The 11,277-nt window shown below is 40.4% G+C and overlaps 3 protein-coding genes across 5 annotated transcripts in view; all 3 read right to left on the bottom strand.

The window, feature by feature from the left end:
- Positions 1–3,990, bottom strand: part of spata20 (spermatogenesis associated 20) — a 39,923-nt gene extending 35,933 nt beyond the window's left edge. For all 3 annotated transcript variants that reach the window (XM_046376855.1, XM_046376856.1, XM_046376857.1), the window contains exons 1-8: positions 3,768–3,990; positions 2,317–2,445; positions 2,177–2,241; positions 1,896–2,050; positions 1,658–1,801; positions 1,120–1,321; positions 902–1,032; positions 500–604 (exon numbers count right to left, since the gene is read on the bottom strand). In XM_046376855.1, coding sequence (XP_046232811.1) covers positions 500–604; positions 902–1,032; positions 1,120–1,321; positions 1,658–1,801; positions 1,896–2,050; positions 2,177–2,241; positions 2,317–2,445; positions 3,768–3,967 — 1,131 coding nt within the window. In that variant the 5' untranslated portion in view covers positions 3,968–3,990. The remainder of the gene's footprint in view (positions 1–499; positions 605–901; positions 1,033–1,119; positions 1,322–1,657; positions 1,802–1,895; positions 2,051–2,176; positions 2,242–2,316; positions 2,446–3,767) is intronic.
- A 63-nt stretch (positions 3,991–4,053) lies between these two features.
- On the bottom strand, positions 4,054–6,595 carry LOC124052511 (PI-PLC X domain-containing protein 1-like). The gene is made up of 7 exons (XM_046376858.1): positions 6,557–6,595; positions 6,307–6,432; positions 5,716–5,840; positions 5,483–5,614; positions 5,003–5,170; positions 4,707–4,893; positions 4,054–4,486 (listed from the first exon to the last, which is right to left on the bottom strand). Exons 2-7 carry the CDS (start codon positions 6,422–6,424, stop codon positions 4,251–4,253), a joined length of 966 nt encoding a protein of 321 aa, XP_046232814.1. The 5' UTR covers positions 6,425–6,432; positions 6,557–6,595; the 3' UTR covers positions 4,054–4,250.
- Positions 6,596–7,924: 1,329 nt separating this feature from the next.
- Positions 7,925–11,260, bottom strand: LOC124052574 (pepsin A-like). The gene is given in 10 exon segments (XM_046376988.1): positions 7,925–8,478; positions 8,576–8,674; positions 8,843–8,984; positions 9,095–9,208; positions 9,298–9,515; positions 9,685–9,803; positions 10,219–10,336; positions 10,434–10,584; positions 10,813–10,890; positions 11,021–11,260. Coding segments are annotated over 10 exon segments (1,266 nt in total). The 5' UTR covers positions 11,110–11,260; the 3' UTR covers positions 7,925–8,340.
- Positions 11,261–11,277: the final 17 nt, after the last annotated feature.

Here is an 11,277-nt window from a genome sequence, read left to right on the forward strand (position 1 = left end):
GTGGACAGTATGTGTCTGTATTTTAATTTGCCTGCCTGCTTGCATAATTAACTTTTTGATTCTTTCTCTGATCACATGTAAAAAATAGGCCGGCCCAGCACATACTTGTGAGAAAGCTAAAAACTATGGCATTCAGAATTCACCTCTTATGGCTGACTGCAGCTCAGTGCAGTGAAAACAGGCTCAAACCAATGTGAATCTATCTCATCCTTTTTAGAAATACAAGCAGACTTGTACGTGAAAACTGCTACATACCGAAAACAAAAGCCTCACAAATTACCCAACTGTGATGCGTGTGTGCGTTAGCAGCTTCATTGTCATTATGAGCCTTTTTACTATGCAGCAAATGTGTGCCGAGTCTCACATCAATGACGTTCTCTGAATGAGTTATATGGCATATAAATTGGCCATAAATTACTTCAATATGAGAGACACAATGATGGAGGGATAGTCTGTGGGCAACACAAAAAGACACACACACACACACACACACACACACCTGGGAAGCAGTTATGTAGGCTACAGCCAGTTGAGCCTGGTCGTACAGCATCTTTTCAAAGTGGGGAACATGCCAGGAGGAATCTGTAGAGTAACGGTGAAAACCCTACAGAAGAGAGACATAAAGATGGAAACAGGACACACTTAACGAATACTACATTGTTCTTGCAACATAAGCGGCTCTCCTTTCATCTAACTTGCTAAGGACATCTGACCTGAACTGAGAGAACAGAACACAAAAATCATTACGTTCATACTTGTACTAATCACATACTCTGATGATAATATTAATTAACTTATTAATAATTTTATCAATAGAGAAAACTGTGAAAATGCTTAGTTTAACTTCTCAGAGCCCAAAATTACGATTTCAAATTGCTTCTCAGTTCAAACGAGTGAGAACCTTTGCCACATGGTCGTGGATGCCACCCAGGGCCATCATGCGAAGTGTGTGCAAGGCCATCTGAAGAGCCTCCACTCCTTCTGTGGTGGAGGGATTCACAAACCAGTAAGACATAAGGAACATCAGATTCACTATGAAAGGAAAGAAAGACAAACAGAGACAGAGTCAGACAAATAGCGTTCAATGACACGCCCCACTGCGGTTCCTGCTGATTCTACCTGGTGTGGGGAACTTGGGAGCGTCTCTAAAGCCACCATACTCGTCTTCATAGGAATTTGCTAATTGCTGAAAGCAGCGATTAGCAACATCCGGGGCCAGAGGAGGACTCTCTTCTGCGTTTGCAGCGACAGCAGTGCCTTTCTTCAGAGCTTCAAGGATCCTCTCTCCACTGGACTCCAAAGCAGGACGGTTATTCTGCCACTGAGGATCATAGGTCACGCTTGTCACTTATAGGAATGATGAAGTCAATTCACAAGCACTACAACTACAACCTGAATATGGACCTCTACAACTTTAAATCTTGCACTACAAACATGCAAAACACTCATTTATGACTTAGATTTGGATTTTATTTACTCTGTCTTTGGATATACTGAGAGAAAAACAGGGCTTGACGACTGCAGCAATTATATGTATTGATATGCATCGTTTAAAAGGGTCAAAACAGAGTGCGACTGAAAACATAAACCACAACTTTTAAAGCTGTAAGACTCAGGAAGAAAATTCTACAAGTGTTTAAGCCAAGTCCTGTTCTACCTGTTCAATGATTCTGTTGAGAACTGTTTTGAACCCCGGTCTTAAGCCTTGGTCCCTGGGAGGGAAGTAGGTTCCTCCAATGAAAGGTCGAAGATCAGGGGTCAACCACACACTCATGGGCCAACCTCCACCTCCACTTGTTGCCTGTAGATGTTAGGAACCAAAAGTCATGACGGAGGACTAGCAAAGAAAAAACTAAAAGAGGCCTGTTGTAGAAAATCGAAAAACGAGCACACACCTGTACAAAGGTCATGTAGACCTTATCCACATCAGGTCTCTCTTCTCGGTCCAACTTGATGCAGACAAAGTTGTCACTCATGATTTTGCCAATTTCCTCATCTTCAAAAGACTCTCTCTCCATAACATGGCACCAATGGCAAGTCGAGTACCCCACTGACCGCCAAAGAGAGAGATTCACAGAAAACATTCAGGGACAAGCAAACCAAACGAGACTCAGAGTAAAGTGGCCCCAAAATGACAAAATGAATTTTAATACTGAGTGTGTGAGCAGCTTCTTACCTGATAAAAAGATGGGTTTGTCTTCATTTTTTGCTTTGTCGAAAGCCTCTTGACCCCAGGGATACCTGAAACAAATATGAAATTAGTTTATAATATGAGACTACATCAGCTTTCAGGGATGTGTAGTTTAAGGCACTCACCAGTCAACAGGGTTGTGTGCATGTTGTAGCAGGTAGGGCGACATCTCCTTGGCTAACCTGTTGGTGTGTCTGCGAGTGGGGGATGATGGCCCTTCACCCCCTGACGCCATGCTCATGAAGACAGAAGAACTGGACACACAAACATATTAAAATCTTTAGTCACTGATTGACAGAAACATTGTAAAGAAAAGTAGGGAATTAAGAGAAAAAACAGGCTGCTACATGAGATTGTTACATTGTTCTTGTGTTAAAATTTTTCATCCGTAGTCCTTTTGCTAATTGGATATGGATACCCTGATGGCCGTGTTATTAAGCTTCAGTAATGTTAAACACTATGAGTTGGTATTCGGAATTCCAGCGCTGAGAAAGGACGTGTGCAGAAGGCCACTAATATCTCACTTAAAGGATCTTTTGTACCACAGCTTTTGTCATGTCATGGCACGGAAAAAAAACATTTGTAATAAATAATGCTTGACTGGACTGCACCCATCGTTAATTAATATTATTATTAGTAGTAAAAACTCAGATTTTTCTGCCCTTGTTAAGTCAAACTGTGCAGTCAAAAGGTGTATCGTAGTGCTGCAACAAACCTAGAAAGGGTCAACATTTAATGCTGGTTTAATACTAACTAATTAAAACAATCCTTGTTTAGACAACTGAAGACTAACTGAAGCTGACGCTTAACTTTACGACGTTTGTCAGTCCTAAGTTAATTAAACCAGCATGCATATTATTAAACCGAAATGTTATCACACTGCCAGCTACAGCTCCCGATAATGAAGAAGCTTGTTACAGCTGCAGTAGCTGTCAACCAATATAGCTCTTATCCAATGGACAAACACGTCGACTCCCTTTTGAATATTCCATAATTTAGTGCGATTCTGCTTATAGGCAAATGTCATTCCTCGGGAAGCATGGCTGAACATATTCCAACATGTTAGACCATTTCTTAACATTCGGCCGAAATGGTTTTTACCCTGATCTATGTGATTATTTAAATGCATCCCAAGAGCACATAGCTTAAATGTACTGTTAGCAAAGGGTGGCCGTGGAGTTACCAGTCAAATACTTAGAAAAGCAAACATAATATTAGACATACGTGCTACTTGGGGTTAATATAATCATACCGATTTAAAATAAGAGGAATTCGGACCTTCACAAATGTCTTTACTCACAGATGAATGGCTCGTGGGAACAGTTAACGTGAGGTATACGTTTATTTGCGTGATTTTATAATGGAGTTTCGCTTTACTTTTCTACATATCCCAAATTACACGCAAAATCGTGACAGCAACTACCACTCTGCACGCCACATAACACTTACCAGCATTTTATATGCCAGGAGTGTTCTTGCTAAATTAACTCTCGGGGTGTTTGTTGCAACTTGTCAGAGTAACGCACAATTAGCATTAGCATTAGCGTTAGCAGTTTATTAGCCGTGCTAGCTTTACCTGAGGGAGTAGGCCGGCAGGGGACGGTGGAGGAGCGGTGACCCGTTGCTTGGTGGGTGGTGAATTTGTCTGAAGCACCTTCTGTTTCCCCCTGAGCTCTGATGCCGACTGTCCGCTCCACAAAACGCTGCAGTTAAAAGGCGTGCAGGCTCTACGCGGCTATTTTTGAACGCCAACTGACGCCATGCGAGTCTAATCATTCTAATCCACGAGGTGCGTCGCTTGGTTCATTTAGCAAGCTAACGTGATGTATTTGGTGACACAGACTAGCCAAAACTTTCCGGCATGGGATTAACACTTTATTGCACTACCATAAATGTGCACATGGTGGCGCGCCAGCGGGCTGGGACATTTCAAACTTATAAAAATGTGTGTTTATCTGGTAAATACATCATAGGTTCGTTGAGGTGTAAAAGTTAAAGACAGTAAGAAGATAGTTATTATTTTTTTAAGCATGAAACAGGACGTGTTTCCACTATGCTCTCACACATGTTTTGAGATATTGAGCTTCACAATTGTTGGGACAAACTCGTCGCGTGTGACCAAGTCTGAGGCGATAATGTTCATGGGCGTCTTGACTGCTTGGTCCTTCACCCAGTGCAGCAGTCTTGGCAGACTTCTCTGTATGACGTTGGTGAAGTTGTCACAACAGCGAAGGATGTACTTGAGTATGCTGGCATCATCTGGCAGTGTCAAGTTTAAGCCACAGACAAGGAAACCTGCAGAAAATCATTTTTAAAATGGCGCTTCTCATGAATCATAATGCAGAGGATTATGCGTGAATAATTTGTATTATGTGACTTGTGCGTTGTTACTCAATAGACATTATTTTGTGAGTAGACCATTCACAGTTATTAGCCCTGATTGCCAAAGTAGAAACCCCTTATTGTTTGCAACATATATACAATCCATTGAGCTGTAGGAAAACAGAAAACTCACCTTTGAAAGGTCTTGGTGTATTTTTCAGTTTCTCAGTGAGGTTTGATTCAACTGTTACGGGGTCCATACTATTGCCATAGTAATAGGTTATTTTACTCCATAACTGATTGTCCTGATTGGCCTTATGGTCATATGAAACAATGACGTTTCTGCCTGTGTCCCAGCAAAGCTTAAGGGTAGGGGTGTCCTGCAGTGATAAATTGAAACATTTTGTTTTGAAAGCCATAGTAGACTACATTAGGTAATTATAGACCTGTTTTTACTTGATTTTCATGTAAAAATTCAGTATACTTTACATTTCTAGGGAAAAGTTTGGCTCCAAACAAGGTCTTGATAAAGTTGATCAGATGGCTGTGGAGTTGCATTTCAATATCTTTGTCAAACCCTTTGAAGTGGGATAAAGCCAGGATGAGGATCTCCTTGGGGTGCCTCACTGCCCACTCATTTATGACCTTGAGAACAGTCTGATCACAATGCAAGAACAGTAGTAGTTAATGCAGTTGGCTTCAAATAAAGATGTGCTCTACCTCTTTTTTTACACATTTTAATTTGGTTTTTCTCATCTAAAAGGAAAAAACGACTTGGCTTTAGTGGATCATTTAAACTTTCAATTGCTCTAAATAAAAAGTGAACGTATTATTATTAGTATTATTAACTAAATGTATTCAGAGCTGTACTTATGTCATTTTATGTCATGAGTTCATAACCCCCAACATCAAAATGTAAGCCTCTAAAACGCCGTAAAAAATGATTGTTGTTATTGCTGTAATCTTTACCTTCACATCAGTGTGTGTGCACAGACCATGGTAGAAGTACAGCCTGGTAGGGTCAGTGTCATTTGGCTTGCGAGCAACCCTCAGGTCAAAGTAGCGAACTCCTGCATCCAGCTGCTTTGTGATGGGCTCATCCTGCAGTACAAGTGACTACAACAGTTAAAACAAAGTCTCCCCTCTCTGTTTCTTATGCACAAGTAGACTGGGTGCTGACTGAGGTTTTAAACACTCTTTACCTGAGTGATCGCCCATCTGCGTAATATCATACGTGCGCAGTAGATCTTGCTGAGTCTTTTCAGGTTATCAGGCTCTACTATATAGGAGTTGATGTCTAAGTCATAACTCATTGTGTCATGGCTGCCTAGAAATTACCAAACACAGAAGCATCTATAAAACTGTTGCTGTTCAGGGAAGATTTCTAACAAATATTCAGGACACACAGAGGAATTATAACATTGGTGGTCAATTACATTAATTTATCCAGTAAATACTTTCCATTAAAACTAATTGCTAAACTACTGCCATTCTCATTAGCCAAGTTGTGCTTTCTGTATAGGGCTAATAAGCAAATGGTAGCATGCTAACATGCTAAGCTAACTGCTTAACATTAGCATATTAGCATTGTGACTGTTAGCATGTTAGTAGGCTGATGTTGGTACAGCTCAAAGCAAACAGACCTGTTAGCATTTCTGTAAACTGAAAAAAGAATTATTGATTAAATTAAAATATATAACATTATAATATATATATAATTTAAGTACATTCATAAGGCAGCTTGCATTATTTCAGTCCATCAGCAATGTAAGGAATTACTTTATTTCAGCTACCTGGTATGGTCAGATCAAAGAGAGGAATCGTGTGAAGTCCAGGTGGTAGCTGCGACATCCAGTCACAGTAGCTTTTGATTTCTCCACTCCTTTTGCTATTTTCTGCAGACATTGTCATCTCAAATTCTACGTAAAACAAGTAAAAGTCAACCCTTGGTCTCTTACAAGTGAAGTAGTTTGGAGCTATGAATAAATAATCATAAAAAAAGTAAAGATATGAGAGTCAAAAGTTCAGAGGAACTCCACTTACCCTATCACAGCTGCCTGACTAGTAACCACTGTAAGCGAAAAAAAATGCATCTAATGTAGTCAAACAGGTTACTGTCATCAGGAAGGCCACACTATCAGGAAATCTAAAAATACAATCAGCTTAGAATGCTCACTGGACAAAATATGCAGTTGGTGAAACTTCCTCATACCAATATGTATAAGTGTTGAATAAATGCAACACAGTCAAATTCTGTTTTTGTGACAGTCAGTCAGGTCAAGTTGTCTTAAGTAAACCATGTTGACTAAAATGACAGCCAACTAAAGTCAACCAACTGAACTGCTTCAAGTGCAACATTTAGAAACAATCAGACATAGAGAAAAACTTGACAAAGTCTTGAAACCAGATTGGTGGGTCTCAAGAATGTTGCTTGTGGCAAAAAGAAAATGTTTTAGAAAGAGAACAGAAGAAGAGAGACAGATCTGTAATAAAAAGAACCTCCCCCTCCCCAGAAAAAAAAGTAGGGACAGTGAACTTGGAGGTGAATGGAACAGTTGCAAGGCATTAAGAATTAAGCACACAATCTTTTTGCCGTGTTGACTGTTAAATATATCATCCTATATGAGGTTATTGCACTTTAAAGCAAAGCTATGTCAGTGAGACAAATTAATCGAAGCTAAAAGGTTCACACTAACTCAGCTTATAGAGAGAAGTGCACTGTTTACTTAAAGGTACCCATTAATGGGACTTCCCTATATACACCTACAACCAGTTGTTATCATACATCTGAAGTTCTGCATTGTAGTCATGATAAACCCTGTGCTAGCTGCATTCACTGAAGGAAGGCCATGAGATAAGGTTGTAACCTCTGAGAGCTAGAGGGCCCCTTTGACCGTGGTCATACCAAGGAGGGTATGTTTTTGCTTGTTTGCCTGTTTGTCGGCAAGATTTTAGAAAAATTACTGACCTGATTTACATGAAACCTGGTGGAAACTTGGTTAAATTTTCAAACAAATCCCGATGTGGATATTCAAATCAAACAGACTCATTCAGCTCTTTATGACAGACAGAGCGGAGGAGACAGAGATAGCAATGTAACCTGGTAGCTATGTTTTTATACTATAGTCCCACATCACGCTTTGTGCACTGTTGTTGACTGGGGGCTACAAGCCCACTACCCAAAGGCTGATACCCATAAACATCCCCAACAAAGCAAAAGAAGAAGAAGAAAATGCAGGTACATGCAGGGACTCCAATCACCACGCACTTCTTGTAGGTCACAAGTGATGTTTGAGATACCATCACTTCAGCTATGCACAACTGTATCCTGAGATAATTCTAAAACTTTTGAAAGTATATCCACACAATTAAGTTGACCAAAAGTCAAGAATGAACTCTTTACAGCAGACACATTAAATTCTGATAAAAATATAATTAAAAACAAAAAAAACAAAAAACACTTTCATAACTGTTTTGTTGTGGCCACTAGCTTAAAGCACACAAAGTTTGGATAGATCTTGCTGTGTAACTCTCATTCAGTCAGTTGAGTGCAAGTTTTGTATGTAGCATGTTACCACTGAAGACTGTGTTCCTATGGGTTGTCATCCTAAATGAGATGGAATAGTAGCCTTAACAGAGATTTAGAGTCATATGTGTTTGCTGTGCAATAAAACAACCGTTAAATTAATTTCACAGTTTTTTATTGGATTTAGGGAAATGGAGTGAGTGGCAAGCCTCACACATCATTGCACTGGCACTGAAATTCTACTATTGAACTATAAAACAATATTGTTGAAAGGCTCTTGGCCGAGATGCCTTCAGGCTGACTATTTAGCCTTGGCCAGACCCACTGTATTCTGGGCTCTGTTGAAGATGGAATAGTACTGCCTGATGAAGACATCACCCAGGATCCACAGGCTGTTACCTCCGCTGCTGAAGCCAGTACTGCAGCCGTTGTATGGAGACTGCAGGGGGGATTTAGGAGAAGAATTCCAGATGCAGAGTAAGTGTAGTAAGATGAGGAAATGCAAAGTCTGGCAGAAAACAAACACTATCACTTACTTGACGGACATAGGCAGAGGCTGGGAGGGTAAATTCCTGTCCATGGATGTGGAAGGTCACATCTGGCATTTTGGCAATATTGTTGCAGCTGACAATATACTGAAAGTGCAGAGGCGAGGGGAGGCAAGAAAGTGAAAAGAAAAAAGATAACAGAGTATCAAAAGTAGGTTCTGCTGTTCAACTTTAAACTCATTTAACTCGTGTTTTACTCTTTATGATTTGCTTTAGCTTGACCCACACTCCAGCACTTCTTTTTTTCGTTCTTACTTCTCCATTCTGGCTGTAAGCTCCCACCCAACCATTGATGTTGTTGATGCTACTCAGAGGTCCAATGATCAGAGAGGTGCCGGTGTCCACAATAGCCTGGCAACTTTCACTGCAACCCACAATCTGACCATTTATAGTAACACTGTAAGGAATACAAAGAGCAGAATGGATCAGACATATATCAAACGCTGCAATATCAGTTTGGTTTTAATGCATTTCAGAAGACCTTTAATGCTGTGTCCATGGCTGTACCTCTCCACTGTGATCTGCCAGTATAGCTCACTGGAGAGGGGAATCCAGGTGATGGGACCATCGTAGTGGTTAGGGTCCACACCACCAAAGGTCACTACACTGCCTTGAGAGCTACTAAAGAGGAAAGCAAGAACATACTGATGGATAAAAAACTTGTATGTTATCAGTTTGCAGAGATATTTTCCTTTCTTTGTGTAGGATACTGCATAGCTATTCGCCCTTACGAGCTCAGGTACACAGAGAAGAGGTCCTCGTTGACCAGGCCCTCCGCCATCATGTTGTCAAAAACAGGTGTAGCACCAGAAGCAGCCAGGGCTGGGTATGCCAGGCCAAGGATACCATCTGCACTTAAATATTGCATGTAAGTAGCCTCAGTCTGGCTCAGGCCAAAGATCTGGTTCCTCACAGTGAGACCACCCACCTGGCAGAAGAGCACAAAGATGGAACAAAGAATTTAAACTGTCTCAAATTACAGTGGGATCATTGAAGTATATACCCCCTTCATTTTGAGGTTTCTGTTTTTATGACATTCTGGTCCCAACACAGTTTCACTTCAGAGGGATACTACAGTATATGCTTTTATTTCTTACCATGACAGTATCGTATCCAAGGATTCCAGTCATGCTGCCAGTGCCGTATTGGATACTGACAGGACTGCCGTTCTGTTTGTAGGTGCTGCTCAAGCCAGGGTTAAATTTGTTATGGTTGTCTGCAAATGTCCACATGAAAATTTGTTTTACACAGGTAGATGACCTCATGACCTCTCAGGTTCATATCTCTTCATCCAAAGCTAAATATTTGCTCTAACCTTAACTATACTATATGCTCTCTCTCTGTTCTTATTCATGGTCCTTAGGTGTCATCTTCTTGTTTCTTAATATTTATCAGCTTGAATGCTCCCATTGGGCTTTTAATGACATGCACCAACATATATCTTTCATGCAGTCCTGTATTAATTTCTGTAGATGTCAGTCAAGGCGTATAGGAAAATTGTAACCCTAACAACCCTAACATGAAGCTCACAACTAACCAGTGCAAATTGTTAATTTTGAATATATGTCAGAGTAAGAGAAATAAGATGTCAAAACTTCATCTGTCTGTTAAATGAGTTGGGTTTTACATACTGCAGGCTGAACTGCTGCAGTAGATGGAGGGCACCCACAGGTTAGCGGAGCCAGTGTCAAAGATGACTTTGAAGGACTGAGGAGGAGTCCCAATGGAGATGATTCCATAGTAATCCAGCTGGAAATGAAGGAGAAACACTTAGATTGTTCATAAGCAATATGAAACTTTTCTCAAAGTCCCTATTTATCTGTCTGTTCTACCTTTAGTTACTCACATCAGCATCATTTGTCATTGACTCATTGCCCACAGCAAAGCGCTCATCAAACTTGGCCATTGGGTTGTATGGATACTTGAGCCTGTACTCCTCCCACAGACCCTGCTCCTCCAGGATCTCCCTGGCTGTCTTTCCCTTCTCCAGAGGTACACTAGGATTCACCAAAAGGAGCAACTTATCGTTTTGCAGCTACATTTGTATACCTTTGATTGTCTTTTAAAGAAAATTTTCCCCATATGTCCTTCTACTTAAACCTTTTACTATTTGTACAGAAAACATGACAGAGACACAGCAGTTTTCACTTATATTCAGGTTTACATTTGAGCACAGTAAGTAGTAGGAAAAAAAAATTGGACAAGCACGGTTACTGCTGACTTACTGAATGAGGCACTCAGATAGTACCACCATGGCACATGCTGCAAAGACCCACTTCATCGCATCAGCTCTGCTGTCAGTTCTGCAAGAAAATAAATTTCAGTCAAGCAAAGTCAAGCTTGTGCCATCGAGGTCAATCACATTACAGAAGTGTTCACACCGAAATATTGTAATAGCGATTTTGTAGGTATATAATCCTGTAGCATACTCACCTGTAGACTTCAAAACCTGAGCGCCTGCATCCTCTTTTATACAAGTGGGCTAAAATTTTACAATTACACAATGATAAGGCAATGCACATACTCACGCACGCATGCACACACACACAGTGATAAGATAAGTAATGGACAAAATAATCTTCGACCTTAAAACAATGTCAGTTTCGTGATTAAAACTGCAGTATAGTATTATATTTGTGTTCAGGTTGAACATGCTTACCGGGAAATCACAAGGTTTTCTTAGCAAAGTC

The sequence above is a fragment of the Scatophagus argus genome, chromosome 21, assembly GCF_020382885.2.
Source record: "Scatophagus argus isolate fScaArg1 chromosome 21, fScaArg1.pri, whole genome shotgun sequence".
NCBI lineage: Eukaryota > Metazoa > Chordata > Actinopteri > Scatophagidae > Scatophagus > Scatophagus argus.

Bases quoted from the DNA above. Each gene is read 5' to 3' on its own strand.
- LOC124052511 (XM_046376858.1), bottom strand. From the start codon at position 6,424: ATGACAATGTCTGCAGAAAATAGCAAAAGGAGTGGAGAAATCAAAAGC. The intron at 5,841-6,306 runs GTAGCTGAAATA...GGTAATTTCTAG, and splicing joins CTTTGATCTGACCATACCAG to GCAGCCATGACACAATGAGT. The intron at 4,894-5,002 runs GTAAAGTATACT...TTATCACTGCAG, and splicing joins CCAAACTTTTCCCTAGAAAT to GACACCCCTACCCTTAAGCT.